This window comes from Bubalus kerabau, chromosome 6 (genome assembly GCF_029407905.1).
Source record: "Bubalus kerabau isolate K-KA32 ecotype Philippines breed swamp buffalo chromosome 6, PCC_UOA_SB_1v2, whole genome shotgun sequence".
Classification (NCBI taxonomy): domain Eukaryota; kingdom Metazoa; phylum Chordata; class Mammalia; order Artiodactyla; family Bovidae; genus Bubalus; species Bubalus kerabau.
Window position 1 is genome coordinate 52940271 of NC_073629.1, and position 16511 is coordinate 52956781.

The window sequence follows — 16511 nt, forward strand, 5'->3', positions numbered from 1 at the left end:
GGATACAAAGTGTAAGATTGTTAGCCCTCTTATCTTTATCTCTCTTCAACCTATAGCCCTCTAACTTACTCCTTGTATAGCTACTCTATCCCCTGCCCTTCTCCATACCAGAGTTTATCCTTCCCTCTGATTACTTTCATGTTGTCTTTAAATAGTTTTTCTACTTCTATTTCTTTCCCACCCGCCATTCCAAATGTTATTTTTATTATGATATAAAAGTCTCATCTAAATACTTTAAACCCCAATAATAACTATACCCATCTTTTACTGAACACCTCCCCCATTTTTTTAAAGAAGTTGTATAATATAGTAATTAAACTTGCAGGATATAGAAATAATCTGTCTAGGTTCAAATCCTAGCTCATTTAGTAGTTGAGTGACTTTTCAAAACTTACCCAGTTTGTCTCAATTCCATCATCTGGTTATATTTTAGGAATTTTAGGATTAAATGAGATAATGTATGTAAAGCTCTTAGTATAGTATCTGGTACTATTATTAATAGTAAATGAGTATATTCATTATACTTTTTACACATTAGTCTTTAGTGGCAAAACATATTTTAAATGTATTCAAATATTGCTCTTAAGACTGTTTTAAGAAAAACATGGCATTTTTTATCATCTGTATTCCATGTTCAAGAAGAGAAGAAGAAAAGATTTTAGAAATTTTATGAGAAAGCATGTTGAATTGTACAATTTAAATTGTAAGGGACCTTTGTGCAACTCTCATTTTACAGTGAAAGAAGCCAAGACTCAAAGAGATTAAATGACTTGTCCAAAATCACATATCTAATTAATGACAAGGCTAGAAATAGATTCCATATCTCTTGATTCCCAAGCAATACCATTTCTATAAAATGAAATTGACTTTTAGTTATCAGTGGAGAATTGAAAATCAAACCTATAATATATGAACTCTTTCAACTTTCCACCCCACAACTATATATTTTTCTGTTTCTGTACTCATCCTTAACTGTTTTAAAAAAAAGAATTATCTTTTCTTCTATTTAAAGTTTAGCCTTTCATCTGTAATCTTAATTTTTCCAGTTCTGCCTCCCCTGGAACTTTGGAGACTAGCTGTCTCCCTTATTTTCAATATCTTCTTGCTATGATCTCTTGCTTTCCAGCATACAAATATGCTCAAGTCTCTTCCTTCTTTAGCTGCCAGTCCCCATCAAGCCAGGGCTACTCAGGTAGTAAAGAATCTGCCTGCCAAGAAGGAAAATTGGGTTCGGTCCCTGGGTCAGGAAGATCCCCTGGAAAAGGAAATAGCAGGCAACCCACTCCAGTATTCTTGCCTAGGAAATGCCATGGACAAAGGAGCCTGGTGGGTGACAGTCCATGGAGTCACAAAAGAATTGGACATGACTTAGCAACTGAACAGCAGCAGCCCATCTAGCCAGATGGTCCTTTTCTCTATATTTCCATTGCACTTTGTACCTACTTCTCGTTGTACAACATAGATACGTATGTGTTCAGTTCAGTTCAGTTCAGTCGCTCAGTCATGTCCGACTCTTTGCGACCCCATGAATCGCAGCATGCCAGGCCTCCCTGTCCATCACCATCTCCCAAAGTTCACTCAAACTCACGTCCATCGAGTCAGTGATGCCATCCAGCCATCTCATCCTCTGTCATCCCCTTTTCCTCCTGCCCCCAATCTCTCCCAGCATCCGAGTCTTTTTTAATGAGTCAACTCTTAGCATGAGGTGGCCAAAGTATTGGAGTTTCAGCTTTAGCATCATTCCCTCCAAAGAAATCCCAGGGCTGATCTCCTTCAGAATGGACTGGTTGGATCTCCTTGCAGTCCAAGGGACTCTCAAGAGTCTTCTCCAACACCACAGTTCAAAAGCATCAATTCTTCAGTGCTCAGCTTTCTTCACAGTCCAACTCTCGCATCCATACATGACCACAGGAAAAACCATAGTCTTGACTAGACGAAACTTTGTTGGCAAAGTAATGTCTCTGCTTTTGAATATGCTATCTAGGTTGGTCATAACTTTTCTTCCAAGGAGTAAGTGTCTTTTAATTTCATGGCTGCAGTCACCATCTGCAGTGATTTTGGAGTCCAAAAAGATAAAGTCTGACACTGTTTCCCCATCTATTTCCCATGAAGTGATGGGACCAGATGCCATGATCTTCATTTTCTGAATGTTGAGCTTTAAGCCAGCTTTTTCACTCTCCTCTTTCACTTTCATCAAGAGGCTTTTTAGTTCCTCTTCACTTCCTGCCGTAAGTGTGGTGTCATTTGCATATCTGAGGTTATTGATATTTCTCTCGTGTTATCAAGGTACAAAAGTAGAATAATGTGAACTGGAGTTGGAGGTGGAGTGAAAGCATAGAGAAAGTTTTGGATAGTGTAGAGGTTATTTAAAGTGAAGAAAAATTTTACTGGAGTGAGCTTATACCAGCTTGTGAGAGTATAAGGGGATTCTTTCAGGCATTATTAAAGTTTAATTATATAAAGTTTCAATTAAATAAATTATATTAAAAACTAAGACTGTAAATATTAAAAACTAACCATTTCCTCATTATTCTACTTTACTATTTTTTTACATTTACTATTTACATTTTACTATTATCTGTATTCCTGGTGGCTCAGTGGGTAAAGTCTGCCTGCAGTGCAGGAGGACCATGTTCGATCCCTGGCTTGGGAAGATCCCCTGGAGAAGGAAATGGCAACCCACTCCAGTATTCTTGCCTGGAGAATTCCATGGACAGAGGAACATGATAGGCTACAGTCCATGGGGTCACAAAGAGTTGGACACGACTGAGTGACTAACACTAACACATGAGATTTACATCTGTATTTGTATCTATACGATGGAAATACTTCATGAAGAGGTGCTATTGTGCATTTCTTCCCAACTTTGCATTCAGTTGTGTCACACTGGTAGCTTGAAATCAAGCTACCAGTGTGACACATAGTGCGAATCTTTACATCGTAGAAGTCAGCAAACAATACAAATCATGGCTTGACTTATTGTTTATACTTAAGAAAGTGATGGAGAAAATGTTAGAAGTTAGGTTTGTCAGTGTCATGTCTGTAGCCCTTACATTGTGGATAGCATGGAAAATTGAAAGAATATTCTTCTAGCATTGGAAAATTATTATCTAATTCAGCAAAGAAGTTGCTTAAGTCTTTGGTTGAATGAATGAAGTTCCAACATGTCTTTGTTGTTTTACTTTTATTAAAGAAAGAAAATGAAGTCGCTCAGTCATGTCCGACTCTTTGCAACCCCATGGACTGTAGCCTACCAGGCTTCTCCGTCCATGGGATTTTCCAGGCAAGAATACTGGAGTGGGTTGCCATTTCCTTCTCCAACTTTTATTAAAGTCAACAAAAATATCAACCAACATTTGAATTGACAAATGAATGTGAGAACTACATTTATCAATTGCAACCATATGTTGATACAGAACAAGAGTTTGGCAAAATTCAAGGGAAACATTCGGTGATAATCAATTAGATGTGTGGAATTTACAATTGAGCGTGCTATGTATTTTATCATGTGTAAATTGTGTGCTACACATCCTTTCAGTTCAGTTCAGTTCAGTTGCTCAGTCGTGTCTGACTCTTTGCAACCCCATGAACCACAGCACCCCAGGCCTCCCTGTCCATCACCAACTCCCGGAGTCCACACAAACCCATGTCCATTGTGTCGGTGATGCCATCTAACCATCTCACCCACTGTCGTCCCCTTCTCTTCCTGCCCTCAATCTTTCCCAGCATCAGAGTCTTTTCAAATGAGTCAGCTCTCCGCATCAAGTGGCCAAAGTATTGGAGTTTCAGCTTCAACATCAGTCCCTCCAATGAACACCCAGGACTGACCTCCTTTAGGATGGACTGGTTGGATCTCCATGCAGTCCAAGGGACTCTCAAGAGTCTTCTCCAACACCACAGTTCAAAAGCATCAATTCTTTGGCGCTCAGCTTTCTTTATAGTCCAACTCTCACATCCATACATGACTACTGGAAAAACCATAGCCTTAACTAGACAGACCTTTTTTGGCAAAGTAATATCTCTGCTTTTCAATATGCCATCTATTTGGTCATAACTTTCCCTCCAAAGAGCAAGCGTTTTTTAATTTCATGGCTGCAATCACACATCCTTTACATATAATAAATACATATAATACATATATATGCACAAGATTTTTTGGAGAAACAAATTATTACTATTTATTAACACACTACTGTGTAAAACTGCACAGGTAAAGACATTTAGTTTCCATAATAATCATATGTGTTAGGTACTATTATCCCTGTTCTGCAGAAGAGAAAACTAGGCTCAGAGTTTAAATTACTTGTCTAATATCATCCAACCAGTAAATCAGAGAGGTGGAATTTTCACCTGGGTAGTCTGACTTTAACTCAGGCTACATACAATGGGTAGTCTGGCTCTAAACCCAGGTCATATACAGTGGATAACACTGAGGATATTTTAGCAGGAGAAAAATAAAGATATATTTTCATAGCAATACTCAAAATTAACTACTTGTAAGGAAAGGAGATGGGATAGGAAGCCCATTTTAGAAGCTATTACAATCCAATCTTGGAATAAGATTATTCTTACGCAGGAATTAAGAGGGAAAATTAATTTTATCTAGAAAAATATCTTGAAAATTAAATTTAGTGTAGTAATCAATCACTACATGTAATGTAAATAAAACTGGTTGACTACAGTACTCAATACTGCTTGACCCCAGTGCTTTAGAAAACTACTACACAAGACCTCTGTTTAAAATGTTGAAAAATGTGAATTAAAGTTGAAAAATGTGTTTCATATGTCAATAGATAATGATGCTTATGGTTTTAAAAGTACCTATACTTACTTACTTCTCTTCTTAAAGACAGTAAGTACCTATACTTACTCTCTTCAAGAAAATTAGAGATACCAAGGAAATATTTCATGCAAAGATGGGCTCGATAAAGGACAGAAATGGTATGGACCTAACAGAAGCAGAAGATATTAAGAAGAGGTGGCAAGAATACACAGAAGAACTGTACAAAAAAGATCTTCACGACCCAGATAATCACAATGGTGTGATTACTCATCTAGAGCCAGACATCCTGGAATGTGAAGTCAAGTGGGCCTTAGAAAGCATCACTACGAACAAAGCTAGTGGAGGTGATGGAATTCCAGTGGAGCTATTCCAAATCCTGAAAGATGATGCTGTGAAAGTGCTGCACTCAATATGCCAGCAAATTTGGAAAACTCAGCAGTGGCCACAGGACTGGAAAAGGTCAGTTTTCATTCCAATCCCAAAGAAAGGCAATGCCAAAGAATGCTCAAACTACCGCACAATTGCACTCATCTCACGTGCTAGTAAAGTAATGCTCAAAATTCTCCAAACCAGGCTTCAGCAATACGTGAACCGTGAACTTCCTGATGTTCAAGCTGGTTTTAGAAAAGGCAGAGGAACCAGAGATCAAATTGCCAACATCTGCTGGATCATGGAAAAAGCAAGAGAGTTCCAGAAAAACATCTATTTCTGCTTTATTGACTATGCCAAAGCCTTTGTGTGGATCACAATAAACTGTGGAAAATTCTGAAAGAGATGGGAATACCAGACCACCTGACCTGCCTCTTGAGAAATCTGTATGCAGGTCAGGAAGCAACAGTTAGAACTGAACATGGAACAACAGACTGGTTCCAAATAGGAAAAGGAGTACGTCAAGGCTGTATATTGTCACCCTGCTTATTTAACTTATATGCAGAGTACATCATGAGAAACGCTGGACTGGAAGAAACACAAGCTGGATCAAGATTGCCGGGAGAAATATCAATAACCTCAGATATGCAGATGACACCACCCTTATGGCAGGAAGTGAAGAGGAACTAAAAAGCCTGTTGATGAAAGTGAAAGAGGAGAGTGAAAAAGTTGGCTTAAAGCTCAACATTCAGAAAACGAAGATCATGGCATCTGGTCCCATCACTTCATGGGAAATAGATGGAGAAACAGTGGAAACAGTGTCAGACTTTATTTGGGGGGGCTCCAAAATCACTGCAGATGGTGACTGCAGCCATGAAATTAAAAGACACTTACTCCTTGGAAGGAAAGTTATGACCAACCTAGATAGCATATTCAAAAGCAGAGACATTACTTTGCCAACAAAGGTCCGTCTAGTCAAGGCTATGGTTTTTCCTGTGGTCATGTAGGAATGTGAGAGTTGGACTGTGAAGAAGGCTGAGCGCTGAAGAATTGATGCTTTTGAACTGTGGTGTTGGAGAAGACTCTTGAGAGTCCCTTGGACTGCAAGGAGATCCAACCAGTCCATTCTGAAGGAGATCAGCCCTGGGATTTCTTTGGAAAGAATGATGCTGAAGCTGAAACTCCAGTACTTTGGCCACCTCATGCGAAGTGTTGACTCATTGGAAAAGACTGTGATGCTGGGAGGGATTGGGGGCAGGAGGAGAAGGGGACGACTGAGGATGAGATGGCTGGATGGCATCTCTAACTCGATGGATGTGAGTCTGAGTGAACTCTGGGAGTTGGTGATGAACAGGGAGGCCTGGCGTGCTGCGATTCATGGGGTCGCAAAGAGTCGGACATGACTGAGCAACTGAACTCAACTGATACTTATTGGACAAGGCAATGGCAACCCACTCCAGTGTTCTTGCCTGGAAAATCCCATGGACGGAGGAGCCTGGTAGGCTGCAGTCCATGGGGTTGCACAGAGTTGGACACGACTGAAATGACTTAGCAGCAGCATACTTAATTACAAACACATGACAGATTTTTCTTGATGGACCTATTCTATAACTTCAAGTGAAAAAGCCCCTCAAACAATTCTATTCAACAGAAATCTTAATGCATCTGGAAACTAGAATTTGACAGATGTGATTAAAAGTAATTTCTCATTTTCAGAAGTTTTGAAAGTGAACTTTGAATTGGGAAATGAAGTTTGGGATGACTTTGATGATGAAAACTTAGTAGAAATTACTAGCTTTTCAGCTGAAACTGAGAAGACAAAAACATCAGGTAAATAGCATAAAATATATTTCATTTGTATGTATTTTTTTATATATGTATTATATGTATTTAATTTTAAATGTATGTATTTTAGAATGAAATAATTCATGAGAAATTCCTCGAATGTTTTTCAGTCAAGTTTTTTAAACTAATTTTATTTGCCTTTTTGGTGCATGTACTTAATTAGCTTTGATTTATTCAGATTATAATTTTTAGCAAAACTAAAAATGTGGCCCTCTCACACATAACATTTCCTATCCCTAGAACAGAGGTCAAGGTTATTCCATAATGATGATATAGCGAATGAGTTTTTTCTATTCTGTTGTCCCTTCTGTTGCTAAAGGCTGTATTCAAATTAAGATTTATTGAATTTTCCCTCATAAAAGAGACTATCCTGCTCTACATTTTAAGATTTCACATGGTCTGGTAATGTTTTTGAAAGACAAAAATGTTCCACTTTTTTTAACTTTTTATTTTGCATTGGGGTATAGCTGATTAACAATGTTGTGATAGTTTCAGGTGAACAGTGAAGGGCCTCGGCCATACATATACATGTAACCATTCTCCCCCAAACTCCCGTCCCATCCATGCTGCCACATAACATTGAGCAGAGTTCCATGTGCTATACACTAGGTCCTTGCTGGTTGCTGGGGTTGGCAAGGGAAGGGAGGAGGATGGGGGGAAGCAATAGTTAGGGAGTTTAGGATGGACATGTAAACAACTGCTATATTTTAAAATATTCCATTTTTTTTAAATATTCTTATATGCTAGTAAACAACATAAAAATATTATTTCTAGCAGAAATAATACATGAATTGACTTTTCTGGTATAAATAATTAAGAGGAAACGATTAGTTTCTCCTGTATTAGATATTGTGTTTAAATCATATACAATCCAAAAATAATGGAACTAGGCCTTTGAGCTACTGGCAAATTCAGCCTATTTCACTAAAACAGAGAAGTGAAAACCTTGATAAGTATAAGACAAGATAGCAAGATGGAGAGACTCTGTCCCAGGATGGCTGACAGCAGGAAATCAGCCCTTTGCAGATCACTGAAAATATTGAATAACTTTGACTTGATCATTTACATGGCTTGTAAATGAATAAAAGTGGTTTGGGGGCCTTTTAATATAGTGACTAATAAGCTAACCTATGTGTTACGTAGTTTTACTCCATTAACTTCACTCCTTTGTTTTATATATGTACAGTAAATTTAATTGTTGAGAATTTTTCATTCTCTCTTTAACCAGGTCATGTCTTTTTGGAGAGAGTCCTTGTAGAACTTGTGAAAAGCTTTATTCCTCTGTTTCCTGGTATTTTATTTAAAAAAATGTTATCTCTTTACCTAGGATTTGGAAACACTTTGAGTTCAAGTACTGGGGAAAGTAAGCTACCATTCCAAGAATCAAAAGGCCAATTCCAAAGAGAATTGTCTAAGAGGCAAGTTTTAGAACTTTGGTTTCAAATACTTAGGACTTTATATTTTTATGACATGTAAGTAGAGAGGAGGATCATGTCATTAGATGGCAGAGAAGCAGTAGGGTATCAGCCAAGCTAAGCCCTCTTAATCTTAGAGCAGTGTTTCTCAAAGTCCTCTTGTCAGACCACACAAATCAAAATTGCCATGTGTGTGTGTGTGTGTGTGTGTGTGCTTAGTCACTCAGTTATGTCCAACTCCTAGGGGAACACATTAAAAATGCACATTCCTGGGCCCCCATGCTAGACTTACTGAATCATGGTCTCTGGGGCTGAGGTGAGGAATCCTCACTTTTCACAAGACGTGAAAACTGAATAAGAGTTTGACAGGGAGATGGACTTCCCTGGTGGTTCAGTGGTTAAGAATCTGCCTTCCAGTGTAAGGAACACAGGTTCGATCCCTAGTTAGGGAACTAAGATCCCACATGCCGTGGGGCAACTAAGCTCATGCACTGCAACTTCTGAGCCCACATGCTGTAATGGAAAGATCTCACCTGCTGCAACATAGATCCCAAAGATCCTGTGTGTTGCATCTAAGATCAGACACAGCCAAAAATAAACATTACAAAAGCAAAACTGAGTTTAACAGGTATAAAAGAAAAGACTAATAGCTGAAAAAAGAAGAGAAGTGAAAGGCAAAGGAGAAAAGGAAAGCTATACCTCTTTGAATGCAGAGTTCCAAAGAGTAGCAAGGAGAGATAAGAAAGCCTTCCTCAGTGATCAATGCAGAGAATTAGAGAAAAACAACAAAATGGGAAAGACTAGAGATCGCTTCAAGAAAATTTTAGATACCAAGGGAACAATTCATGCAAAGATGGGCACAATAAAGGACAGAAATGGTAGGGACCTAACAGCAGCAGAAGGTATTAAAAAAATGTGGCAAGAATACAAAGAAGAAGACGAACAAAGCTAGTGGAGGTGATGGAATTCCAGTTGAGCTATTTCAAATCCTACAAGATGATGCTGTTAGAGTGCTGCAGTCAGTATGCCAGCAAATTTGGAAAACTCAGCAGTGGCCACAGGACTGGAAAAAGGTCAGTTTTCATTCCAATCCAAAGAAAGGCAATGCTAAAGAATGCTCAAACTACCACACAATTGCACTCATCTCACACACTTGCAAAATAATGCTCAAAATTCTCCAAGAGAGGCTTCAATAGTACGTGAACCGTGAACTTCCAGAGGTTCAAGCTGAATTTAGAAAATGCAGGGGAACCAGAGATCAAATTGCCAACGTCCAGTGGATCAACAAGAAAGCAAGAGAGTTCCAGAAAAACATCTATTTCTGCTGTATTGACTATGCCAAAACCTTTGACTGTCGGGAACAAACAAACTGGAAAATTCTGGGAGAGATGGGAAAACCAGACCACCTGACCTGCCTCCTGAGAAATCTGTATGCAGGTCAAGAATCAACAGTTAGAACTGGACATGGAACAACAGATTGGTTCCAAATCAGGAAAGGAGTATGTCAGGGCTGAATATTGTCACCCTGCTTATTTAACTTATATGCAGAGTACATCATGAGAAACGCTGGGCTGTGTGAAGCACAAACTGGAATCAAGATTTCTGGGAGAAATATCAATAACCTCAGATATGCAGATGACACCACCCTTATGGCAGAAAGTGAAGAACTAAAGAGCCTCTTGATGAAGGTGAAAGAAGAGAGTGAAAAAGTTGGCTTAAAGCTCAACATTCAGAAAACTAAGATAATGGCATCCAGTCCCATCACTTCATGGCAAATAGATCAGGAAACAATGGAAACAGTGTCAGACTTTATTTTCTTGGGCTCCAAAATCACTGCACATGGTGACTGCAGCCATGAAATTAAAAGATGCTTCTTGGAAGAAAAGCTATGACCAACCTAGATAGCACATTAAAAAGCAGACACATTACTTTGCCAACAAATGTCTATCTAGTCAAGGCTATGGTTTTTCCAGTGGTCATGTATGGATGTGAGAGTTGGACCGTAAAGAAAGCTGAGTGCCAAAGAATTGATGATTTGAACTGTGGTGTTAGAGAAGGCTTTTGAGAGTCCCTTGGACTGCAAGGAGATCCAACCAGTCCATCCTAAAGGAAATCAGTCCAAATATTCATTGGAAGGACTGATGCTGAAGCTGAAACTGCAGTACTTTGGCCACCTGATGCAAAGAACTGACTCATTGGAAAAGACCCTGATGCTGGGAAAAATTGAAGGCTGGAGGAGAAGGGGATGACAGAGGATGAGATGGTTGGATGGCATCACTGACTCAATGAACATGAGTTTGAATAAACTCCTGGAGTTGGTGATGGACAGGGAGGCCTGGCATGCTACAGTCCATGGGGTCACAAGGAGTCAGACATGTCTGAGCAACTGAACTGTATGCATTCCAGGTAGAAGAGTGTATGTAAAGGGATAAGGTTTGAAAAGGCATCTGGTGCTCAAGGGTCAGTAAAGTGGGTCAATGTTGGCACAGAATTAAGGCTGAGATTGCTGAGATCTGTGAGGGACCATATTTAGATACCTGTGCTGTGTCCAGTAGGTCAGAGTTCACAAACCCAAACTGCTTCCGGATCTGATGGACCAAGGGTAACTGCAGAGTGCCCCCTCTAAAGGGAATAACCACTGCTCAGAGTTAACCAGATGTTGCAGTGCAGGAACTGTTAAGTCTAGTGTTGTCAGATTTTGTGATTTTTCAAAAAAGCTAAGAATCTAAAATTTATGTGACATCTGACATTTAAATTTTGACAACTAATTTTTTAAAGTATCTGCAGCACCCTTTATCCAAAAAATAATAATGCTTAGAGACCCATTGTAGCCTAGCCGGCTCTGGGTTCTGATCTCCATAGTAGGCAGTGAAGAACCATCTAAGATATTTAAGCTATATTTGTATGCAGGTCAGGAAGCAACAGTTAGAACTAGACATGGAACAACAGACTGGTTCCAAATAGGAAAAGGAGTACGTCAAGGCTGTATATTGTCACCCTGCTTATTTAACTTATATGCAGAGTACATCATGAGAAATGCTGGACTGGAAGAAGCACAAGCTGGAATCAAGATTGCCTGGAGAAATATCAATAACCTCAGATATGCAGATGACACCACCCTTATGGCAGAAAATGAAGAGGAACTAAAAAGCCTCTTGATGAAGGTGAAAGAAGAGAGTGAAAAAGTTGGCTTAAAGCTCAACATTCAGAAAACGAAGATCATGGCATCTGGTCCCATCACTTCATGGGAAATAGATGGAGAAACAGTGGAAACAGTGTCAGACTTTATATTTTTGGGCTCGAAAATCACTGCAGATGGTGACTGCAGCCATGAAATTAAAAGATGCTTGCTCCTTGGAAGAAAAGTTATGACCAACCTGGACAGCATATTGAAAAGCAGAGACATTACTTTGCCAACAAGGGTCTGTCTAGTCAAGGCTATGGTTTTTCCTGTGGTCGTGTATGGATGTGAGAGTTGGACTGTGAAGAAGGCTGAGCGCCGAAGAATTGATGCTTTTGAACTGTGGTGTTGGAAAAGACTCTTGAGAGTCCCCTGGACTGCAAGGAGATCCAACCAGTCCATTCTGAAGGAGATCAGCCCTGGGATTTCTTTGGAAGGACTGATGCTAAAGCTGAAACTCCAGTACTTTGGCCACCTCATGCGAAGTGTTGACTCATTGGAAAAGACTCTGATGCTGGGAGGGATTGGGGGCAGGAGGAGAAGGGGACGACAGAGGATGAGATGGCTGGATGGCATTACTGACTCAATGGATGTGAGTCTGAGTGAACTCCGGGAGTTGGTGATGGACAGGGAGGCCTGGCATGCTGCGATTCATGGGGTTGCAAAGAGTAGGACATGACTGAGCGACTGAACTGAACTGAACTGAAGGCTATTTAAGCTTATAACTATTAAGGTTATATAATTCAATCAGAAAAATACCATTCCAGCAGTGATATGTAGAATGAATTGTAGAGGGTAGGACCACCAGGAGCATAGTGTCCAATGAGAAAGGCAGACTATGATAAGTCCTCAACTGGGGCAGAAGTGATAGAAACTGAGAGATAGAATTGGATTTTTGAGTCATTTCAAGAGTAGATTTAGAAATTGATAGAATATTACAGTAAAGGAACAGGGAAGAATAAATGACAAGTGGGTAGACATAAATATTATTTAAGGATATAGAGCATATGAGACATTTGAAAAAAATTATATTAGAAGTGTTCAACGTAAAGTATCTTTGTAGAAATGTAAAATACATTTGTATGTTGTACCTGATTAGAACTTAAGGGAGAGAAGTTAGAGCCAGAACCAAAACTTTCCCACAGAGAAGAAATATTGGTAACTTTTTATTCAGGGTTCAGTTTTCTACTAAAGAGTTATTTCTCCTACTTTAAAAAAATTTTTAAGTTTGTAAGTGTCATATGATATTTTGCTATTATTTAGTCATTTTACTGAACATTAGTATCAACATCACAGAATCATAGATTTCATAGAATTCCAGAGTTGAAAGGAACCATCCAACATTACCGGCAAGTAATCATGCTGTTTCCACCAAGACAATTCCAGTGACCAGGAGCTTATTCATTCTATAGTGCTCGTTTCATGTTTGGATTTCTCAGGTCATTCACTAGCTTTTAAAATTTGTCTTTTTATCATTTCCATTCATTGGTTCTAACTCTAAGTCATACAGAGTAAACAGATTAGAAGCATCACAGTGGAACAAAGCCATGGGTATAAAGAAAGTAGGCAAATCAAAGTAGGAAAGTAACAAGGCATATGAACAGTGTTGTGCACCACAACTTTAGAAAAGTACAAATAATTTTGGAAGAGTTTAAAAGTGACCAACAGAAAATAGGTGGGTTTAAAATGGAGTTCTATCAAGAAACCTCTGAGAAACTGGTGCCAAAAGTTGCTGCTGGGAAGGCCTGTGAGCGCTGAGGGTCTATGATGAAAAGGCGACACATGCTCTTCCTTTCATACTGTTTTTACTGTTTTAATTCCTTGCCATTCCTTGCTATAAGAGATAAAAAGATTCTGTCCTAGCAATATGTGTGATTCGTCCCTACACCATCTACTATTTGTGGCTCCTTGCATGACTGTCACATTTTAGCCTGTGTCAGCTTAAATTGTCACCTCCTCAGAGTGGCATCCATGACCATCTTTTTAAAGGGGGTTTGTGCTCCACACTGTTATCTACTATATTATTATTCAGTTCATTTCCTTCATATCACTTCAGGGTCTGTAATTATGTTTACTGTTTGTTTATTGTCTGCACCTCTATAGATGATCACCTCCTAAAGATTTGTTTACTGCTTATACTTAGCTCCTAGTGCAATATCTGGCTTATGGTAGTGAATCATGAATGTTTTTTAATGAATGAATTTAATATAAAAGATTAAAGATGAACACTAATATACAGTTACACATGAGAAGATAACTAGAGATGTCTGTCTACAGTGAGACCAAAATAGGGAAAGGATACTAAAAGTTAAGCAAGTGGTATTTAGAGAAGATTTATGGACTGCTTGATTACAGATGATTAAGACTCAATTCTAATGAAAACTGAAGAATGATTGTTTCTGTAGGCCTTTAAAAGTAGTATTCGTATTTAATTTGTAATATACAAATTGCTTTTTTGTCAAAAAGAAAGAAGAGACACCAATTTCACCATGAGTCTAAAAAATAGAGCATCAATTTTATGGGTGATGAATATGATAAGCTAATCATATTTTCCAAAGAATTGCTATTGATCTAAATTAGAATGGTTTGTTTCTTTTATATGCCATAATTGACCAAGTAATTCATTTTGATTTTTAGTTTTGTTTCATCACATGAAAAGCCAGATATTTATTTATCAAATTCTGCTGTGTCCAAGTTTGGTGCATCCTCCATGACACAATTACCTCAACAATCTGGAAATGCAAGTATTATAAGAAGAAACACTTCTCTCTTTTTTCTGTTAAATACTGCCTGAATAGTTAAACCTTCAATGGTTGCTGACTTTTTTAACCTCAAAATATAGGTCCATTTACAAGAAAGAAAACAACAAAGTCTGTCACCAGAGATTGAAAAGCTATACTTTACTCGCTCTGAAAAAATATCAAACTCTTCAAATTTTAATGAGAAAGTGGATTGCTTTATTAGAAATGAATGTAAAAAGGAGATTGATTTCAGGTAAGAACTCTTTAAAAATATTTTAAGACTATACAAGTGAAAGCTTTCTACAAAGAATTTCAGCATTCCTTTTCCCTTGGTTCATTTTAAGGATCAGAACCTAAATGTTTTATTTACTTAAAGATGTAAAAATTTTAGACTTCTGGTAAGCTAAGCTCCCTAAGATAATTCAAAATATCAAATATCTCAATTTTTGAGAACCTATGTATTTGATGCCAGTAATTAAAACACTGTATTACATTGATAAACTTTTTTACTAATTTGAATACAATATGTTGATAATATGAAATATGAAGTCACTTGAGAAATGAGATCAGCTAATTTTTCTAATGTTCTAGTTGTATTTCAGCCACCAGGTTCTGTTATAATTCTACAGGTTCAAAGAAGAAGTCAGGTTAAGTCTAATCAGTGCCCCTACTGCTGATCGATTTTATGGTTACCTTTAGCAGTTTCCGTCTCCCTCTTGAATAGTCAAGGTTTTGAGACCTGTTGACAGTGATTAAATGGCACTACTTTCCAATATGTCTAAAGAAATATCTATCTAATATACTTGTCTCTACCTTTCATAGTTCATGAATTCTAATTTCCTCCAGACTTCCTATAAGATTATGCATATTGAAGTTCATTTGATAAATTACCTCTCAGCAATCTTCAAGTTTATCCATTTTATATATTTAGTACATTATTTATTATAAATCTGTGTTATAAAAATAGTTAACTTTTACATTTGCTTTTCCCCCCAGTAGGTATCATCCTGATGATGAAGCTGACGAAATAAAGTCTTTTCTGGGCATATTTGATGGTATTTTCTAAAACAGACAAAAATGCTTTTTATATTAATAAGACAAATTATAAGGACACCTTACAAAGCATGATTTTTATTTTTAAAAAGCAGTTCATACTTGTTCAGATTTTCTATTCTTGGATTTGACCAACTTTGTTGACTTTTTTTGCAACAAAATATTTGGACTGATTTTTTCCCCCATAATATTGTAACTTCATGAAAAGCACTTTTACAGAGGCTTTGTTTCATAAGCTGATAATTAAGCTTCATTTAGAAATAACTATTTGGTTATTAATTGGATTTAGACCAGAACCAATTTAATATTTTCTTAAGAAGAAATTCTGTGAAGGCAAAATGTTTGTAGGTCAGTAAATCTATTTATTGTATCAATTTTTCACCATTAATTTACTAAAAGATTTTTTTTTTACTAAAGATTTTTAAGAATCCAGTGGCTGTCTGAACCATTCTTATATCATTTCAAGCAACAATAAAGGAAACATTAATCAGTGTAGACTGTCTTCCTTTAACTTGTTTTTTAATGTGGTGATTTCTAACTTTGTTATGTTGATTTTTAATACAGCAAAAGTTATTTGATATTATTTTCCAGTGAGTTATCTCTCAGATTTCTTTATTAATAAGTAGTATCATAGGCACGCTAAGCAGTGTTTATTATCTAATTTATTTATAGATACAGTGTGAAGTTGAAGCTACTTCAGAAGTTTTAGGAATTTTTCTTCAGATATAAAAGCCTTAGAGACAAGAGAAGTAGAGAAGAAGATGAGGTTGTTGGCTGTTATTAGTAAACATTTATGAGGCATCATATGTATTAAACTTAGAACAAGTTTAAGACTTTGTCTCTGTTGAAAAGTAAGAGCAACCAGCCCTTATTTTAGTCGTCTTTACAATTGGTGTTTCTGCATCTGAATCAATCATGCTACAACCTTTAAAGGTTATTAAACACCATTAAAATGAAAAATTGGTTCACTGCAGTCTGCTCATCTAGCATACATAGACTTTGACACTAAAGAAATAGCAGTTTAATTTAAGAAGACCTACTGTGATCTGCTAAGTGAAAAGTACTATGCCTGGTAGTGCAAAGGATACAAATGATGAAGACACTACTTTTGCTGTCATGGAGCT

The 16511-nt window shown here is 37.6% G+C and overlaps 1 protein-coding gene across 1 annotated transcript in view; it reads left to right on the top strand.

Annotated features, from left to right (window-relative positions):
* Window positions 1-15882, top strand: part of HFM1 (helicase for meiosis 1) — a 114702-nt gene extending 98820 nt beyond the window's left edge. Inside the window, exons 35-39 of the mRNA XM_055587101.1 lie at window positions 6872-6982; window positions 8325-8415; window positions 14231-14342; window positions 14436-14587; window positions 15331-15882. Coding sequence (XP_055443076.1) covers window positions 6872-6982; window positions 8325-8415; window positions 14231-14342; window positions 14436-14587; window positions 15331-15400 — 536 coding nt within the window. The 3' untranslated portion in view covers window positions 15401-15882. The remainder of the gene's footprint in view (window positions 1-6871; window positions 6983-8324; window positions 8416-14230; window positions 14343-14435; window positions 14588-15330) is intronic.
* The last annotated feature ends 629 nt before the right edge of the window (window positions 15883-16511 follow it).